General features: G+C 39.4%; 1 protein-coding gene across 2 annotated transcripts in view; it reads right to left on the reverse strand.

Moving 5' to 3' along the window:
- Positions 1-17,737: 17,737 nt before the first annotated feature.
- The window catches only part of ugt8 (UDP glycosyltransferase 8), a 132,576-nt gene continuing 128,669 nt past the window's right edge, over positions 17,738-21,644 (reverse strand). For both annotated transcript variants that reach the window (XM_059988783.1, XM_059988782.1), the window contains one exon: positions 17,738-20,088. In XM_059988783.1, the coding sequence (XP_059844766.1) occupies positions 19,734-20,088 (355 nt within the window). In that variant the 3' untranslated portion in view covers positions 17,738-19,733. The remainder of the gene's footprint in view (positions 20,089-21,644) is intronic.

The raw sequence follows: 21,644 nt of genomic DNA on the forward strand, positions 1-21,644 counted from the left end.
AGAGACCAGGGTCCAGGATCTTTACCATGTAACCGGCAATTAGTTCTATTAAATCACACCAAGGGATTTGGAGAAATAAAACTTTTATTGTTCTGAGTGTATCAATCTGTGTGAACTATGTTCAGCAGTAGTATAACTGAAAAATGTTTAGAAATGACGATGTGATTTTGAGTCATTTTGAAATAGAAAATAGAATGTGCATAAAAACCTACAGATTGTAATCCTGTTGTATATAGGTCAGGTTTTTTTTAGTGTAAGTACTGTGAATTGGCTTTCCATGAATGATCAGTAATTTCATCCACCAAGCCAAGAAACGAGACGGCGAGCCACCCGAGATGAAAAGCCAGCGCGGGAACGAAATGTTTCACGATGTAGAGGAGTTAATACAGTTGGATTTATAAGTTTATTTTCATTCAAAGGGTCTGAATTTGATTTTCTCCACTGATTATTTTTGCAAAATCTGTGTTAAGTTATTGAATGAAATTTACTTTGTTTAAAAGTGGTAATGTTGGAGAATTGTTGTGAAAGGATTTAAGCTGTACAGATATAATTTTTGAATTTGAATTTGTAGACATACTGACTGGAACTGAAACCATAATACTTAAGAATAGGAATTCAATTAGTTTTCTAATGAACTAGAAATTAATAAAAAAAGTAATTATTAGTGTGTAACCTCTACATAGGGAATAACACTAGAGAATTTGGGGTAACAAAGGTTATTCTAATGAATATCACTGATTCTAACTAAACAGGAATTTGGTTTTTGTTGATTTCTGGGGGAACCTAAACAGAATGTTGGAATTTTGAATGGTTCTCACTCATGTAAATATTTTGTGTATCTTGTTTTTATACAAACAAAACTTAGCAGCAGAGATGTACATCTCTATTCACTGCTTCCTTCTGACACCTGGAGCTCCTGATGGTCTGCTAGCACCTAGTGTAGTACTGTCATTTTACTATGTCACTGCACAGGTGTTACACCAAGGTGGATTATTGTGTGGAATTTTGATCTGTATTTAATTAAAACGGGTGTGACTCCACTGGAGTGGATGCAGATGAGGGAAGTTCACCAGTATGGAATGTTTTGGGTATAAAAGCTTGTTTGCCTTGGAGCAGATGAGGCTGAGGGAATTGACAGAGGAGTACAGAATTATGTCAAGCACAGAGAGGACAAATAATAAACAAGATTAAGAAGTTTAGTGGGATTATGTGGAAGTATCTTATCCCCCAGGGTGTCATCAATCTAGAACACATTGGCTGAAAAGGTGATTGAGACACAGACTCCTGTGACATTTGAGAAGCACCTGGACTTCAATGATTAAGATATAGAAGGCCTTGGACCAAGGACTTGGTAAATGAAATTAGTATGGAAAAGTAATTGGTGGCCAGCTTGGGTGTAGTGGACTGAAAAGTGAAATGAGGTTGATATTAGTCTAATAGTCATCATTTTATGTGCTGTGCGGTATTGACGTGGGTGACCACAGTCTTATCCATGATTGAGATAGTTCTTGTCAGTGATTTGCCATTGCTTTCTTCTGGGCAGTGTCTTTACAAAATGGGTGACCTCAGCCATTATCAATACTCTTCAGAGTTGCCTGGCAACAGCGGTCACATAAACAGGACTTGGGATATGCACCAGCTGCTCTCACAGCCATTTGCCACCTGCTCCCATGGTTTGAGTGATCTTGACAGGGGACTAAGCTATTGATACACCTTGCCCAAAGGTGATCTTCAGGCTAGGAGCACCTTACACCTCCTTGGGTAGAGACATACCTCAACCCTGACACCCAATGGTTCAAGATAAAAATACATTTGCTTTCTGTTGAGTGTAAATACATTAAAATGCATGAAAGGCTTCACCCACAAACAGATACAGTGAACCATACAGAATTGGACATTGCCAGTTGATTTTACATCAGGTATTTATACAATACCTGACTTTAAATCAGATATTCTAAAGATATTGCTGACTTAAAATACACAATGTTTTGAATGATAGCAGAACAAGCCAAACTTACAAAAAAGTTTCTGTTCTCGATTGGAAGGGGACACTAGCAGGGATGATGGCAGAACACCAATGGCTAGAGTTTCTGGGAGCAATTTGGAAGGCACAGTACAGCTACGTCCCAAAGATGAAAAAGTATTCTAAAGGATGATGGAACTGTGGCAGACAAAGGAAGTCAAAGCCAACATAAAAGCCAAAAAGAGAGCATATAATACAGCAAAAAGTACTGGAAAGCTACAGGATAGGGATTTCTTTTTTTAAACCAACAGAAGGCAACTGAAAAAACCAAAATGTGGGGAAAAGATAAAATATGAAGGTAAGCTACAAAGAGGGTACTGAAGTTTTTTCAGATATAAAAGGTAAAAGAGAGATGACAGTTGATGTTAGACGACTGGAAATGATGCTGGAGAGACAGTAAAAGGGGACAGGGAAATAGTGATGAACTGAATAACTTTGCATTAGTCTTCAATGTGGAAGGCACTGGTAACATGCTGGCAGTTCAAGAGTGTCTGCGACTGAAATGATTGCAGTTGCTATTACTATCAGACCACTGGAAAATGATGCAGGATAGGAAGCAATGGGGAACAAAGAAATAGTGAAGGACTGAACCAGTATTTTGAGGAAGACACCAATGGTATGCCAGAAGTTTGAGAGTGTCAGGGGGTAGAAGTGAGTGTAGTTGCTATTACTAAGGAGAAGGTGCTTGGGAAGCTGAAAGGTCTGAAGGTAGATTAGTCACCTGAACCTTAGGGTTCTGAAAGAGAAAGAGATTGTGGAGGCATTAGCAATGATCTTTCAAGAATCACTAGGTTTTGGAATTACCCCAGAGGACTAGAAAATTGGAAATGTCACCTTACAATTTAAGTGAGGAAAGAGACAAAGGAAATTAGAGGCCAGTTGGCCTGATTTCAGTGGCTGGGAAAATATAACCATATAACAATTACAACATGGAAACAGGCCATCTCAGCCCTTCTAGTCCGTGCCAAACGCTTACTCTCACCTAGACCCACTGACCTGCACTCAGCCCATAACCCTCCATTCCTTTCCTGTCCATATACCTATCTAATTTTACTTTGAATGACAATACCGAACCTGCCTCTACCACTTCTGGAAGCTCGTTCCACACAGCTACCACTCTCTGAGTAAAGAAGTTCCCCCTCGTGCTACCCCTAAACTTTTGCCCCTTAACTGTCAACTCATGTCCTTTTGTTTGAATCTCCCCTACTCTTAATGGAAAAAGCCTATCCAAGTCAACTCTATCTATCCCCCTCATAATTTTAAATACTTCTATCAAGTCCCCCCTCAACCTTCTACGCTCCAAAGAAGAAAGACCTAACTTGTTGAACCTTTCCCTGTAACTTAGGTGCTGAAACCCAGGTAACATTCTAGTAAATCTCCTCTGTACTCTCTCTATTTTGTTGACATCTTTCCTATAATTCAGTGACCGAATTTGGCGTCACCAATGCCTTGTACAATTTTAACATTACATCCCAACTCCTATACTCAATGCTCTGATTTATAAAGGCTAGCATGCCAAAAGCTTTTTTCACCACCCTAACCACATGAGATTCCAAATGACGGAGTCATTTGACTCCATCAAAATGATGGAGTCCATTATTAAGAATGAGGCTTTGGGGTACTTGCAGACACATGATAACATAGACCAAAGTCAGCATGATTTTCTTAAGGCAGGGGTCCCCAACTTGAGGTCCACGGACCCCTCAATTAATACTAGGGGTCCATGGTATAAAATAGGTTAGGAACACCTGCCTTAACAAGTTATCTTGCCTGACAAATATGTTGGGATTCTCTGATGAAATTCCAAACAGGATAGATGGAGACTTGGTGGATGTTGTGTACTAGGATTTTCAAAAGCCTTTTGACAAGATGCTGCTCATGAGGCTGCTTTACAAGTTAAGAGTACATTGTATCACAGGAAAGATACCATGATCAAGAAAAGATTACCTGGCTAACAGGAAGCAAAGAGTGTGAATAAATGGGGCCTTTTCTGGTGGCCGCAGGTGACTAGTGGTGTCCCACTGGGGTCAGTGTTGGAATCACTTCTTTTCATGTTATATGTCAATGAGCTTGATGATGGAATTGATGGCTTTATGACCAGGTTTGCAGATAATTTGAAGGCAGGTATATTAAAGAAACAGGAAGCCTGCAGAAGGACTTAAAGAGATTGGAAGAATGGGCAAAGAAGTGGCTGACAGAATATGGGGTAGGGAGGTGTTTGGATGTGGACTTTGGTGAATAGAATAAAGGTGTAGACTAATTTCTAAATGGAGAACATTCAACATTCTGAGATGCAAAGGGGCTTGCAAGTCCTCATATAGGATTTATTAAAGGTTAACTTGCAGGTTGAGTTAGTGGTAAGGAAGGCAAATGCAATGTTAGCAGTCATTTCAAGAGGACTAGAATAGGATGTAATGCTGAGACTTTATAAGGCATTGATGAGAGCACACTTTAAGTATTGTGAGCAATTTTGGCCCCTTATCTAAGAAAAGATGTGCTGGCATTGGAGACAATCCAGAGGAAGTTTATGACAATGATTTCGGAAATGAAAGGATTAACAAATAAGGTGCCCAGATCAGAGGCAGCATCTCCAATACCATCACACTGAGCACAGGGGCGCCCCAGGGCTGTGTGCTCAGTCCACTGCTGTTCACTCTGCTGACCCATGACTGTGCTGCAACACATAGCTCAAACCACATCATCAAGTTTGCCGATGACACGACCGTGGTGGGTCTCATCAGCAAGAATGACGAGTCTGCTTACAGAGAGGAGGTGTGGTGGCAAATGGACTGGTGCAGAGCCAACAACCTGTCTCTGAATGTGAACTAAACAAAAGAGATTGTTGTTGACTTCAGGAGGGCACTCCCCGCTGAACATTGATGGCTCCTTGGTAGAGATTGTTAAGAGCACCAAACTTCTTGGTATTCATCTGGAGGAGAATCTCACCTGGTTCCTCAACACCAGCTCCATAGCAAGGAAAGCCCAGCAGTGTCTCTACTTTCTACAAAGGCTGAGGAAAATCCATCTCCCACTCCCCATCCTCACCAAATTCTACAGAGGTTGTTTTGAGAGCATCCTGAGCAGCTGCATCACTGTCTGGTTCGGAAATTGCACCATCTCAGATCACAAGACCCTGCAGCAGATAGTGAGGTCAGCTGAGAAAATCATCGGGGTCTCTCTTCCCACCATTACAGACATTTACACTACACACTACATCCGCAAAGCAAACAGCATTATGAAGGACTTCATGAACCCCTCATACAACTCTTCTCCCTCCTGCCATCTGGGAAAAAGCACCGAAGCATTCGGGTTCTCACAACCAGACTATGTAACAGTTTCTTCACCCAAGCCATCAGACTCCTCAGTACCCAGAGACTGGACTGACACCGACTTACTGCCCTCTACTGTGCCTATTGTCTTGTTTATTATTTATTGTAATGCCTGCATTTTGTGCACTTTATGCAGTCCTGGGTAGGTCTGTAGTCTAGTGTAATCTTTTTCAGTGTTGTTTTTACATAGTTCAGTGTAGTTTTTGTACTGTTACATGTAGCACCATGGTCCTGAAAAAAGTTGTCTCATTTTTACTGTGTACTGTACTGGCAGTTATGGTTGAAATGACAATAAAAACTGACTTGACTTGATAGCTTTAGGTGGTATTTGCTGGGGATTAGAAAAATGACCGGGGATATCACTGAAACCTATTGAATATTGAAAGACCTGGACATAGTAAATGTGGAGAGGATGTTTCCTACAGATGGAGAGTCTAGGACCAGAGGGCACAGCCTCAGAATAAAGGGACATTCATTTAGGACAGAGATGAGCAGGAAATTCTTTAGTCAAAGGGTGGTGAATCTGTGGAATTCATTGCCACAGGGGCCATGAAGGCCAAGTCATTGAGTATATTCAGAGTAGAGGTTGATAATTTGTCGATTAGTCAGGGCGTCAAAGGTTACAGGGAAAGGCCGGAGAATGGATTTATGGGGATAGTAAGTCAACCATGATGGAATGGCAGATCAGACTCAATGGGCTGAATGACCTAATTTTACTCCTTTCTCTTACGGACTGATGGAAATGACTAGCACTTTGATGAGTCACTCAGAAGGCCAGGCAGCATCTATGGAAATGAGTAAACAGCTGACTTTTCAGGCCAAGACCCTTCATGAGGACTGCTTGAAGGGTCTCAGCCTGAAATGTTGGCTAATGGATGAGCTCCAGGATAAATTTCCAAGGCAATACATCCATGAAATTTAAATAGGTATCATTGTATCATATTTCCTGCTACAGTAATAACCCTATTATCATATAGATACTGTGACATCACAATTACTGTATAGTGCCTTGATCACATATAGGATAGGTTAGAGTCGGGAGTTAGTGGCTGACAATAAGTAATGCAGCAGTATTGGAATTTGGGACTCAGGATGTCTGGTCAGGGATTCTTTGTCATATCAGAGAGTGAAGAAGAAGGCCACACAAAGGAACCAAGGATTCAGAAAATCGAGTTCAACTGAAGTTAAAGGAATCATAATTTTATCTGGAGCTGAAATCTGCAGCAAGGCACGACTGTGAGAATCAGGAGCAATCTCTAAAATGCAAGAAATAACAGAGCATGAAGATTCCTAAACTGCAGGACTTCTTAATACATTGTTACTAATGTGATCCAAAACAAACAATTATATATAAATATGTATCATCCTTCCTTATGCATGCCATTGACCCAGTTCACCATCTCCACCACTACCTTTAGTCCCATGACCACCTATTTTGTTCAACATTCTTTCAAACACTTCCAAATCTCTTATTTTAAAATTCCTTTATTCCTTTAACTTGCTTGTCTATAAAACTACATTTGTAGGAAATTACTCTTAATAGGTGTGCTAGAGAAAGATACATAAGAAGAAAACAAAATGAATAACCTAATGAATCTCCTTGGACTGCCTTCAATGGCAGTATATTTACACAGTTGTTAAGGTGTGGCCTCTGCCCCATTGTACAATATTTTCATGTTTCTAAACTCCACATCTTTTGAGGTAAAGAACAATATGTTTGCCTTACTGCACCCACCTTCTAGCTTGTGATTCGTGACCAAGGGCAGCCGGATCCCTCTGCAGTTCCCTCTTCATCAATCATGGAGTCATAACAGACTTCTTATGCATGCAGTTAGCCCGTAGTACTTATCTATTCATGCGCCTGTCTTTTAAACATTGTAATTGTATCTACTTCTACTAGTTTCTCTAGCAGCTCATTTCCTTTACCCGCCATTCTCTTTGTAAGTAACTTGCCTCTCAATCCCCTTTAAATTTTTCTTCTCTTTCTTTAACCCTATGCATTCCAGTTTTACACTTTCCTTCTACCGTGGGTAAAGACTATGATGTTTACTTTATGAATTTATAATCCTCTGTAAGGCCACACATTAAGCCAACTTTGCTCCAAGAAAACCAGCCCCAACCTATCCAATCTCTCCGTATATCTCAAGCTCTCTAGTCCAGGTGATATCCTGTGAGACTTTCAGACCCTCCATTGCTGAATCACATCCTTACTATAGGGGCCAAAACAGGACGCAACTTATTCAATAATTTGTGGAGCCCAATTCCTCAGCTGATGACCAGACTCCTCCTTCACCACACATTAATTAAGTTACTTTGGTTATCTGTAAAAAGTATGTGAAGGGCATTCATTACCTAATGATACTTGTGCACTTCGCTTAAAATCAAACTAAGTTAGACGTACATTTCCGATTCCTATCTTTCCCTTTTTAATTTGTTTTGGAGTTACAAAACATAACAGGGGGGATGAGCAAGTTTTAAATGAACCCGAGTCAACTACCTACCTGTTGATGTGCAGCAAAACGTTTGATTTTTAAAAAGCACAGCAAGAAGGTGCTTGAGTTTTAAAATAAGCACAGCACATATCTTTTCTTTGGAGCAGCATCTTTTCTTTGCAAAAGAAAAGACAACAATTTTTTTTTAAATGGCAGAAAACAGAGAATTCACAAGTTCATAAAGAATGAGTACCAGGTGATAATAATCATAATTTGTTTGAAGTGCAGAAATGAGAGGGTACATCAGAAAGATGAATATGTTCCATTGCACAACGGATATCTAGCTCATGTATACTGAACTAATCACGCAGTATTTTAGAGAAATTTGAACAGCCAGAGAGAAACAAGTTCCAATTTTGCTGAATTCATTGGATTTAAAGGCAAACTGTTTGCTTACAAGTCTAACAGCTCCAAACAAATAAGCCAAAATGAACTTCTCTGATACTGTGAAAGTAATGCAGCAACATTTAGAACCAAAACCATCATTGATTGCAGAACACTTTAGGTTCAAAAGTGGCTTCACCTGATGCGGCTGAGTATTGTCAATTTGGTAATGAGCTTAAATATACACTGAAAAATGGTTTAGTTTGTGAAATCTTATAAGAAAAGATTCAAAAACAGCTAACTGAAGCACAACTTACATTTAAAAGAGCCTTACATCTTAATCACTCCATCAATGGAAATAGCAGAAGATTGAGTTGCAGTCAAGAATGAAAGTGAGCATGAACAAAATTGCAACGTCTAAACATAAACCAGCCTGACCAAACAAATTGTATTACTATTGTGACAGGGGCTTCACATACAGGACACCATCGTAGATTTAAAGGTGAAACTTGCAGAAAATGTCACAAGGTAGAGCACACAAAAAAAAATATTGGGCAGACAAAAATAAATCAACTGCGCAGGAAAGTGGTAAATGTAAAAAGTCAAGTTGCAGTTTCAAAAAGATCACTAATCTGCATGCTGTTGATGAAAAGTCTGATAATGACTGAGTAGCCTTAAGATACATAATGTGAAAAATAACAATAGACAAGCTGTATGGCTTACACCAGAAGTGAATGGTAAACTAATTGAAATGGATTTGGACACTGGCTTAGCTGTTTCAATCAATCCACAAATAAGTTTGTATGGCATTTCAAAGAGACTAAACTGAAGCCTGCAGATATCCAGCTGAGAACATATACTGGAGAAAAGATAATTCTTGTGTGAAAGACATTAATAACAATGAGATACAACAAACAACAAGCCACATTGGATTTGTATGTGTTACAAATAGGAGGACCAGGATTGTGGGGGGTGTGATTGGCTGAGGCAGCTACAACTTGACTGGAGCTCCATCCTCCATTTTTATACCACATCGCCTGTAATACAGTCGATGGAAAGCAAATTAAGAAAAGGCACTGGATGATGCCACAACTGTTTCCATTCTGTTCATCATGAACCGTTGCCTAGTAGAGAGCAAACAGGTGTTCGTGCCAACCTCTAAGCCTCTAGTTAGAAAGTATATTCAACCAAGAAAGGACCATGCTGCTCAGAGGGATTGTGAAATTGACGAAAGCTGTGATCCAACAACAACAGCTTTAGTAGGTAACATATCTGAGAAAGCCTCTGGTATGTTAATCAGGCAGTTACTTGTGAAATCTGGCTTTGTTTTAAGCAGGAGGAGAGTTCAAGGAGCTTCAGGAAAGTGCAAACATCTGGCTTTTGATAGCATAAAGAACCAGAATCTACTCTGTGCATACTAAGGTATTACCAGAACTTCATGTGGAAGACAAAAAGCTGCCTGTGAAAGTAGGTGCCAAGACCAAAGCCCAGCTGGATTAATGGAAGGCCAGAAAGAAAGCAGTCAATGGAAATATAAAAACAGAGGATATCAGATGATGCTGTGGATGAGGAAATCAAGAGCAGAGATCAGATTGTAGAGGGAGTAATAGAATGATTAATAATACCCCAGTGAATTAAATGCACTTTCCCAAGATCAAGATGCACAAATCAGGAAGAAAAAAAGGAAGACAACAAAAAGAAAGACACAAAGTTGAAAAGGAGAGAAAGACCATGATTAGGGATCGAGAGAGGAATAGAGGGTGAAAAAGATGCTGGGACTGGAAGAGAAACAAGGATCAAAGAAGATCCAGAGAGAAAAGCCAAGGAAATTGGAAGGAGATGCTGGTAGGGGTGACAACAGAGCTATAATGGTGTGAGTTTCTGGGAAAAAAAGGAAGGTGCAGGATAGATGCATTCCAAGAAACAAGAAATACTCAAATGCTAAGATGCTACAACTGTGGCTAACAAGAGAAGTCAAAGTCAATGTAAAAGCAGAAGAGGACATACAAGAAAGCAACAAATAGTGGCAAGACAAAGGATTGGGAAGCTTTTAAAACCCTACAGAGAGCAACTAAAAGAATCATTAGGTTCTAGAAGGAAGCCTAGCAATTATAGACCTATCAGTTTGACATCAGTGGTGGGTAAATTAATGGAAAGTATTCTTAGAGATAGTATTTATAATTACCTGGATAGACAGGATCTGATTAGAAGTAGCCAGCATGGATTTGTGCGTGGAAGGTCATGTTTGACAAACCTTATTGAATTTTTTGAAGAAGTTACGAGGAATGTTGACGAGGGTAAGGCAGTGGATGTAGTCTATATGGACTTCAGCAAAGCCTTTGACAAAGTTCCACATGGAAGGTTAGTTAAGAAGGTTCAGCCGTTAGGTATTAATGCTGGAGTAATAAAATGGATTCAACAGTGGCTAGATGGGAGATGCCAGAGAGTAGTGGTGGATAATTGTTTATCGGGATGGAGGCCGGTGACTAGCGGGGTGCCTCAGGGATCTGTTTTGGGCCCAATGTTGTTTGTAATATACGTAAATGATCTGGATGATGGGGTGGTAAATTGGATTAGTAAGTATGCCGATGATACTAAGGTAGGAGGTGTTGTGGATAATGAGGTGGATTTTCAAAGCTTGCAGGGAGATTTATGCCAGTTAGAAGAATGGGCTGAACGTTGGCAGATGGAGTTTAATGCTGAGAAGTGTGAGGTTCTACATTTTGGCAGGAATAATCCAAATAGAACATACAGAGTAAATGGTAGGGCATTGAGGAATGCAGAGGAACAGAGAGATCTAGGAATAACTGTGCATAGTTCCCTGAAAGTGGAGTCTCATGTAGATAGGGTGGTGAAGAGGGCTTTTGGAACGCTGGCCTTGATTTATAAAGCATTGAGTACAGAAGTTGGGATGTAATGCTAAAGTTGTACAAGGCATTGGTAAGGCCAAATTTGGAATATTGTGTGCAGTTCTGGTCACCGAATTATAGGAAAGACATCAATAAATTAGAGAGAGTGCAGAGACGATTTACTAGGATGTTACCTGGGTTTCAGCAATTAAGTTACAGAGAAAGGTTGAACAAGTTAGGTCTCTATTCATTGGAGCGTAGAAGGTTGAGGGGGGATTTGATCGAGGTATTTAAAATTTTGAGAGGGATAGATAGAGTTGACGTGAACAGGCTGTTTCCATTGAGAGTAGGGGAAATTCAAACTAGAGGACATGATTTGAGAGTTAGGGGGCAGAAGTTTAAGGGAAACACGAGGGGGTATTTCTTTACTCAAAGAGTGATAGCTGTGTGGAATGAGCTTCCTGTAGAAGTAGTAGAGGCCAGTTCAGTTGTGTCATTTAAGGTAAAATTGGATACGTATATGGACAGGAAAGGAGTGGAGGGTTATGGGCTGAGTGCGGGTAGGTGGGACTAGGTGAGATTAAGGGTTCGGCACGGACTAGGAGGGCCAAGATGGCCTGTTTCCGTGCTGTGATTGTTATTATTATTATTATTATTATTATTATATGAGGGAAAAGCTGAAATATGAAATCAAGCAAGCAAACAATATTCAAAGTGTATAGTAAAAGCTTTTTCGAGTATATAAAAATAAAAGAGAGATGAGAGTGGATGTAGGACTACAAGAAAGTGAGGCTGGAGATGTTGTAGAGTGTGAAAGAAGAGAAGTGAGTGCAGTTGCTATTACATGGGAGAAGGTATTCAAAAAGCTGAAAGACCTAAGAATACAGAATTCACCTGGACCAGATGAACTTTGTACAAACGTTTGTACTTCAGGGAGCACGAAGCGCAGAAACAAATATCACTGTGATGATTGTACACTCTAGTATCAATTGTTTGGTGACAATAAAGTATAATGATGATAATGATAATGAACCACACCCCAGGGTTCTGAAAGAGGTAGAGCTAGAGAATGTGGAGGCATTAGCAAAGATTTATCAAAAATCATTGGACTCTGATATGGTGCCAAAGGACTGGAAAATTACAAATGTCACACTACTCTTTAAGAAAGGAGGAATTTATAGACCGGTTAGCCAGACCTCAGTGGTTAGAAAGATGTGCAGTCAATTGTTAAGGATGATGTGATGGAGTACTTGGTGACACAGGACAAGATAGGATGAAGTCAGCATTGTTTGATTAAGGGGAAATTGTGTCTGATGATCCTGTTGGAATTGTTTGAGGATATTACAAGTAGGATAGATAAAGGGGATGTAGTGTATGTTGTATATTTGAACTTTCAGAAGGTTTTTGATAAGGTGCCACGCATGAGGCTGTTTACCAAGTTAAGAGGATAGTGATTGGCACAGTTAGAGCATTAGCTGATTGGGAGGAGGCAGCAAGTGGTTTTCTGGTTGGCTGCCAATAATTATTGGTGTTCTGCAGGGGTCAGTGTAGGGACCGCTTCTTTTTATGCTATATATCAATGATTTAGATAATGGAATAGATGGCTTTTTTGCCAGCTTTGCAGATGACATGAAGATTGCTGTAGGGGCAGGTAGTGTTGAGGAAACAAGTAGGCAAGAGTGTGGCAAATAAAATTCAATGTTGAAAAATGCATGGTCATGCACTGTAGCACTAGAAATAAATGTGCAGATGATTTTGTAAACTGGGAGAAAATCCAAAAATCTCAGATGCAAAATGACTTGGGAGTCCTTGTGTAGAACACCCTGAAGGTTAATTTGCAGGCAGAGTCAGTGGTGAGGAAGGTAAATACAATGTTGCCATTCATTTCAAGTGGTCTAGAATACAAGAGCAGAATTGTGATGCTGAGGCTTTATAAGGCAGTGGTGAGGCCTCATCTTGAGTATTGTGAACCGTTTCAGGCTCCTCATCTAAGAAAAGATGTGCTGGCTTTGGAGAGGATTCAGAGCAGTTTCACAAGGATGATTCCAGGAATGAAAGGGTTATCAATACAAGGAACATTTGATAGCTTTGGGTCTGTACTCACTGGAATTTAGGATGAGGGGGATCTCACTGAAACCTTTCAAATGTTGAAAGCCCTAGACAGAGTAGATGTGGAAAAGATGCTTGCCCTGGTGGCAGAGTCTAAGACAAGAGGATACAGCCTCAGGATAGACGGGTGCCCATTTGAAACAGAGATGCTGAGAAATTTCTTTAGCTAAAGAGTGTGAATTTGTGGAATTTATTACCACAGGCAGCTGTCGAGGTCAGGTTGTTGGGTGTATTTAAGGCAAAGCTTGATAGGTTCTTGATTGGACACGACAACAAAGGGTATGGAACAAAGGCCGGGGAGTGGGGCTGAGGAGGAGGAAGAAAGAATCAGCCATGATTGAATGATGGAGCAGACTCAATGGGCCAAGTGGCATCATTCTGCTCCTCTGTCTTAAGGAAAGCAGCGGAAAAGTAACCAGAGCTGTCAGAACCACTTCCAGAAGTCACAGAGTCAACCCCAGAATCCGAGACTGTTTCACAGCCGTAAGGCTCATCTACCAAGTAGTGATCCCCCTTGGCAGGAAAGATGTTATCTCACAAGAATAAGAAATTCTCCACAGTTATTAAATCTTTTAGGCCTGAATGGGATCATTTAAATCTTACTATGCCTTGGATGCCTGTATAGTAGTTGTATTGTATAGCATATAGTTGGGATACATTCTATATTGAGTTGGAGTTCATATCTAAACAGGGATGAGTGTAGTGTATTCATTATTTTAAAATTATTATTTAAACTTTTTGTTGCTTAAATTATCCAATGTGGTTACATGTACAATAAAGTACATGGATGGCATACATCATTATGCCACCATGTGATAGGTGCGCACCTCACTTAAAGTAAAACTAATTTAGACTCATATTTATGACCCCCAACTTTTTCTTTTTAATTAGTTTAATGTTTTGGAACTCCCTACTTTCTCAATTGATCTAAATCCTGTTGTAATCCTTGATAACTTTCTTCTTTGTCCATTAAGCAACATCTTGTGCAACTGACAACTAAAATTACTGATCATGCCACCTACTTTCTCATCCAACTCATTAATATAAATGACAAACAGGAAATGTCCCAAGACTGACCTATACGGCACAGCATTGCCAATAGATCTCCAATCTGAGAAATGCAGATTGTGACACTGTAATTGAGCTCTAACCAGTGTTTCAGATTGATTAGTAAAAGCAAATTAAAGGCAGGCAGGGGTAAGCACAGTAGCCATCGTTGGAGTGGATAGAGAGTAGTGATCTTAAGGCTTTAGTTCTTCAAGGCTTCAGTCAGAGAAAGCAAAAAAAGAAAAGCTCTTGGTAAACATTTTTTTAAATTTTTCCTTCTTTGTATTTCCTCAGTTAGGACAGTGGAGATGCCAGCCTGGATAGCTGAATGCTTCTCTTATGGAATGTGGGAAAGCAGAGAGATCTCCAGTGTCCTTGTTGACTAGATCTGTGAAAAGTGTATTCAGCTACAGCGTCTAAAAATCCGCGTAAAGGAGTTGAAGTTGGAACTGAACTCTGGATCATTCGGGAGGATGAAAGGAGTGATAAATAGGACATATAGAGAGGTAGTTACATCCAAGGAGCAGGCACAGGAAACTGGGTGACAGTCAGGAAGGAGAAAGGGGTTAAACAGTGTAGAGTGCTCCTGTGGCCATCTCCTTCAACAGATAGGCCATTTTAACAGAGGATTTAACAGAGGAAAGTCACTGGCATTGAATCTGCCTCTGTGACTCAGAAGGAAAAGAGGAAGAAGCACACTGTGGTGATAGGGGATTCATTAATTAGAGGAATGGAGAGGTGGTTCTGTGATTTCCAGATAGTATGTTGCCTCCCAGGTGCCAGCATCCAGGATATCTCGGTCCTCAATATTTTTAAGTGGGAGGGTGAACATCTAGAGGTCGATATCCATGTAGGCACCAATAATATGGGTAGGATGGGTAGGAGGGAGTTCGGGGTGTTTGGTGCTAAGTTAAAGGGCAGGACATCCAGGGTTGTATTCTCAGGATTGCTATGTGCCACAAGCTAGTGAGGCCAGAACTAAGAAGATTTATGGATGGAACTGAGAAATAGGAAAGGAATGACCATGTTAATGGGGCTATATCACAGACCACCCAACAGCTCTTGGGATTTAGAGGAACAAATTTGTAAGCAGATCGCAGACTGTTGCTAGAAACATAAGGTTGCTACAGTAGGTGATTTTAACTTTCCACATGGACTGGGAATCCCATACTGTAAATGAACTAGATGGGATAGAGCTTATCAAAAGCAAGTGCATAGCAGGTATAGGCAAGTAGAAAAAAATGAGGTGCTTATGGAATACAAGAAATTATTGAGAACATTTAAGAGATCAGAAAGGCTAACAGAAGGCATGAAATTGCTCAAGCAGACAGCGTGAAGGATTCTACAGGTAGGTTAAGAGCAAAAGAATTGCAAGGGACAAAATTGGTTCCTGGATTGGAACACCAGAATGATAATCCATGTATGGAGCCAAAACAGATGGGAGAGATTTTAAATGAGTTACTTGCATTTATATTAACCTCTGGGATGGATAGAATCTATAAAATGAGGCAAGCAACAACAACTTCATGGATCCTGTACAGATTACATAAGAGGTGTTTGCTACTCTGAGGCAAATATTGGTGGATAAATCCACAGGACCTAATAAAATGTTCACTCACACCTTACAGGATGCAAGTGCAGAAATTGCCAGTGTCCTAGCAGATATTTAAAACATCTTCAGTGACAGAACAGGTACCTGATGATTGTAGGATAACCAATGTTGTTCCACTGCTTAAAAACAGCTCTGAACATGAACCAGGAAACTATAGGTCAGTGAGTCTGACATTGGTTGTGGGAAAGTTATTTGGAAGGTATTCTAAGGGACCACATATACAAGTATTTGGGTAGACATGGACTGAGTAAGAAAAGTCAGTATGGCTACATGCAGTTTTTCGAGGAAGTTACCAGGAAAAAGTGGATGAAGGCAAGGCAGTGAATGTTGTCTACATGGACTTTAGTAAGGCATTTGACAAGGTCCCACATGAGAGGCAGGTCAAGGAAGTTCAGTCGTTCAGCATTCAGGATGACGTATTAAATTGTATTAGACATTGGCTTTGTGAGAGAAGCCAGAGAGTGGTAGTAGAGGATTGTCTCTGACTGGAGTCGTATGCTGCAGGGATCAGTGCTGGGTCCTTTGTTGTTTGTCATCTCTATCAATGACCTGGAGGTCTGGTTAACTGGATCAGCAAATTTGAGGATGCTACCAAGATCAAGGGTATAGTGGACACGAGGAAGGCCATCATGGCTTGCAGCGGGATCTGCAAAATGGCAGATGGAATTTAATGCTGACAAGTGTGAGCTTTTCCACTTCAGTAGGACCAATCTGTGTAGGGCAGTGAGCAGTGTGGTAGAACAAAGGGATCTAGAAGTACAGGTCCATAATTCATTGAAGAAGGTGTCATAGGTAGATAGGGTGATAAAGAAAGCTTTTGGCACATTGGCCTCCGTAACTCAATGTGACAGGATGTTATGTTGAAGTTGTATAAGGCAGTGGTGAGGCCTAACTGGAGTATTGTGTGCAGCTTTGGTCACCTACCTATAGGAACGATGTTAATAAGATTGAAAGAGTGCAGAGAAAATTTACAAGGACATTGCCACATCTGGAGAATCTGAGTTATGAAGAAAGTTTGAATAGGTTAAGACTGTATTCTTCAGAACATGTAAGATTGAAAGGAGATTTGATAGAAGCATACAAAATATTGAGGGGTATGAATAGGATAAATGCAAGCAGGCTTTTTCCACTGAGGATGTGTGGGATTACAACTGGAGGTCACAAGGCAATGGCAAAAGGTGAGAAGTTTAAAGGGGATTGTGAAACTACGGAATGAGTTGACAGCTCAAGTGGTGCATGCAAGCTCAATTTCTAGCTTAAGCGAAGTTTGGATAGGTACATGGATGGAGGGCTATGGAACAGGTACAAGCCGATGGGAGCAGGCAGTTTAAAGGTTTTCTGTATGGACTAGATGGGCTGAAGAACCTGTTTCTGTGTGTACTTTTCTATGACTGTTACTTTAGACATCTACCAGGAAATTAGATGGATTCCAATTGATTTCATAGGGACTCCAGAAACAAAGTTTAAAAAGTTATTTCTTTAGTGCAAAGGAATTCTTAAAAAGTAGTCCAAGTTTCCGATAGCTCTAGTCATAAACCATGTCAGGACTGAACACAAAAATTATTTCTTCTCAAACTAATATCAAAATCAACTAATGCCCAAAGAACCAAAATTGTTTGCACACACACAAAATACAGGAGGAGCTCAGCAGATCAGGTACCATCTATGGAGGGAAATAAACAGTCAATGTTTCAGCTGAGATAGCCTCATCAGGACTAGAAAGGAAGGGGGCAGAAACTAGATTAATGTGGGGGTGGAGGTGGGAAAGGAGGAGGAGATGACAAGTGATTAAAGTGAGGTGTTCATTTTGTGTTTTTTTCAGTATATGGAAATGTAATTCAGAAAAAAATCAAAACAGTATAATTGCAATGGACATCAGCAAATGCTTATTATCTATAACTATGTACAATGTAACAATTTTTGTAAAGCAAACGCAGCATTGATGTTTTGCATTTAACTTTATTGCAATAACAGATGCCAGTGTGTATACTTAAAACTGTAGCTGAAATTACAGACATTTACATTTTTATATATGCATATAAAAAGAAGGGTTCCAGGCCAGCATGTAATCAGTGCTTATTGCTTGCTTTTTCAGCTTTAGCCCAGCTATGCTTGAGCCTGAAAACGTTGCATCTGTTATTCCATTCCATGGATATGCTAAAACCACCTTGTTATCATCCCACCAATCATAGCCTCAAAGTCATTCATCTGTTTTCTGTATGGCCACTTCATCGCAGCACTGCACAGGGCTTTGAACAGAAGTGAAAGTAATGTGCACTTGCACATCAACTTTTGTTTGTTAAATTATTTAAAGCTATCAGCTGTTCATAGCCTGTCAATTTCCCTACAGTCAATGGCCATCTGTGGCTCTGAGTAGGATAGAAAAATACAGTCCATATTTTGGTCAGAATCAAGGAGGCAATAATAACATTAGATACAAGGCACTCTTAGTTCCTTTGACAGACACATGAACTTCAATTAGAATAACTTTTAAAAAAATGCACTCACAGAAGGTCTAGTTTGTCAGTAAACACATCACACAGTAGACAAACTAGGACAAACATACAGGAGAGCAGCACAAGGCTAGTAGTTACAAAACAGTGAATTGTGTGCCCCAGAGATATTCAAAAGAACAGAAAGAAACTGTGAACATGCAACTGCAGAAAATAACAGATAAATACTTACCTACAGTATGTTCTGATGAGAAAATGTAAAGACCATGTAAAAAATACTTTGGCAAGTGATGGGCAACAAGCATTTTTGCTTGGACAGTTAAATGCATCAGCTTCACATTTCTGGGCCACGGGAGAGGACACAGAATAAAGACAAATAGTAAAATAATACTGAAAAAAATATAAACCTTCAACTTTGCCAATCCAAGATATTCCTGGTGGAATCTAGACCTTGTGACTTTTGATTATATATTTATCTGGCAAATTAATTCCCAACACACATTTATTCAGTTTGAGAGATCAATTTGGAAGGTGATGACTTGGTTTTGCATTGAGTTAATACATGGCCCTAGAGAAAAAGGTGATGCACTCAAAATTCTGTGAAATATTATGTGGAAATGATGACCGCCCATCATGGATGCGGCATTTTTAAATTTGATTTCCCAAGTTGCATTAAAAACATGGTGCACCTATAAGTATACTGTTTAATGTGTGTTATAACTGCATGTTATTTCCTATATCCATGAATTATAAAATATAAACCAGGTAAAATTAAGATAGTGTACTTTCCTCTTCTACTCATCAACCACACAATTAGTAATTTGGCTTGAAAATCTGAAACGAATCATCAAATTAGATCAGTTAATCAATACTTGACAATCATTGAACTATATACCACTTTTGATTTAGTGAAGGCTATATGTTTGTAAATAAAAATCATAGTGATGGCGAAGAAAACTGTAATTCTTTATGGTCAGGAGATCGTTTTATTTACTATGGAACTCATCATAGCAAATAAAACATTTAAATAGGTCAAATAATTGAGTATACCAAATCACCATTGAATTAGTGTGTTATTCAATATACTCCTAACTTACATAATCTGAGAACACAAACAAGTTAAAAAAAAAGAAATGATTTTTCAGAAATATCAAAGCACTTTTTTTTAATTCGTTTTAAAAATTGGGGCACACAAGTCACTAATAAATCACAAAATGGTTTATAAAAATTCAAAATAAAAGGCTCCAAGAATTAAGGCCCTTATTTTCAGTGCCAAAAGTAATTTGTGCAGAAATACCAAGATTCAAATATACAGTATTGCATTTTAAGTTGTGCTTATCGGCCCTTTAGTCAGCACATGGAATTTTAGGCAAAATGAGGTTAAATAGTGGAGAATATTAACAGTTATTTTCTTAAATGCTGCCAGTAATGTGTTACACATTTGGAATATTAACAGTTAACTGTTATATATTTCCCAGCATCATGGAATTGATACTCATTTCACTTTTTTTTCATGTTTGATGTGACCGTTCTTCCGATGTTTACCATTTGGTATTCCATTGCAGCAGCATCCATTAGCTTTACTCTGCAATAATTTAGATGAAAACCTTCTGGTGACCCAATTTACTATCCAAAATCCTAACTTGAATGCAACAATAACACTTATTGCAATTAGCAGAAATGCATCCAGCAAATAGTACTGGTAGAACTGGATATTGTACACAGCAGCACGTAGATGTGCTGCCCCTCTGTAACGGAGGATGTAGTTAATCCAATAAACTGTTCGGCTCACGGGATGTTCTGGTTGGTCTTTATGGATCTGCGATAACTGTTCTGCACGTTGCTTGTAGCTTAAAAAGATAACAATGTATTAATCAATAAACTACATTTGCCAACAATAAAAACAGACTCTGCTTGACCAATTTTCAACCAGTTCCAAGAAAATACAAGTACATAATGGAAAAAGTGCTTGGCAGAGTACTGCAATATAGCAATTATTCCATTCCATTTTTATTGTAACTGATAAAATTCTAAAACACATTAACTTCAAATTGTGAGCCATAACCTTGAATTGTAACACAAATATACATTGCTCCAATGTTTGCAGATATAAAGCTCCCAGCTGTTTATCAGTTCACTGTGAAACTGCCAGCACCTTCTGAACTCTACTCATGAAAGACAAAAGGGGAAACCCACATCGTGATGTCACTAATACCTGGTCCCTCTGACGGAATTTTTTCCAAATATTGAACCAGCAGGAACTTCAACACATTCCAAAGTACATGCAGAAAAGGAAAACTAGAAAAAGGTGACTTTCACCAAATAGCATGAAACTGAAAGCTAAATAGAAGCTGAAATACTATACAAAAATAAACTGAAGAACATGACATTGTTTTATTAAAAAAAACATTGATTAGACTATACTTCATGGATTGTAGACAAAGGAGATTAGCATAGATAAGCTGGTAACACATGCAAAATGTTGGAGGAACTCAGCAGGCCAGGCAACATCTATGGAAAAAAGTAAACTGTCGACATGTCGGGCTGAGATCCTTGATCAGGACTTGAGAAAAAAAGATGAAAAGTCAGAGAAAGGAGTTGGGGGGAGGTGAGAAAGAAACACAAGGTAGTACGTGATAGGTGAAACTGGGAAGGGGGGAGGGGTGAAGTAAAGAGCTGGGAAATCAATTGGTGAAAGTGATAAAAGAGATGGAGAAGGAGGAATTTGACAGGAGAGGACAGGCCATGGAAGAAACGGAAAGGGAAGGAGCACAAGAGGGAGGTGATGGACAGGTAAGGAGATAAGGTGAGAGAAGAAAATGGTAATGGGAATGGTGTTGGGGGGGGGGCAATTATCGGAAGTTCGAGAAATCAATGTTCATGCCATCAGTTTGGAGGCTACCCAGACTGATAAAAGCTGTTGCTCCTTCAAGCGGAGTTTCCTTAGGACAATTAAACCTTTATTTTCACCCTAAAATATTTTGAGATATTAGTTAAAACTTAGGGTGCATTTATGACTTACTTAGCCACTTGTGACAGTATTTCTACAATAGATGCAAGAATGAATTTAACACTAAGAAATGAAAACTATTTAGATGATCTTTTGGACACTTTGCTGCACTTTCATAATGCAATCAGGTCCTGCAGTTTTTCTACAAAATTAGATACAAGACTGATCATTTTTATTTTTACTATTTGTACAGGTGGCCCCCATTTTTTGAACGTACGCTTTACAACACCTCACTGTTACAAAAGACCTACATTAGTTAACTGTTTTCGCTAACAGGTGTTTTCACTGTTACGAAAAAAGGCAGCGCGCACCCCAAGCAGCCAAGCTCCTCCTCAGAACTGCATTCTAGCCACAATTGCTTAAGCACGTGCCTGTGAGCATCTGTGCTTTATGTCG

Source organism: Hypanus sabinus, chromosome 14 (genome assembly GCF_030144855.1).
Source record: "Hypanus sabinus isolate sHypSab1 chromosome 14, sHypSab1.hap1, whole genome shotgun sequence".
NCBI classification, from domain to species: domain Eukaryota; kingdom Metazoa; phylum Chordata; class Chondrichthyes; order Myliobatiformes; family Dasyatidae; genus Hypanus; species Hypanus sabinus.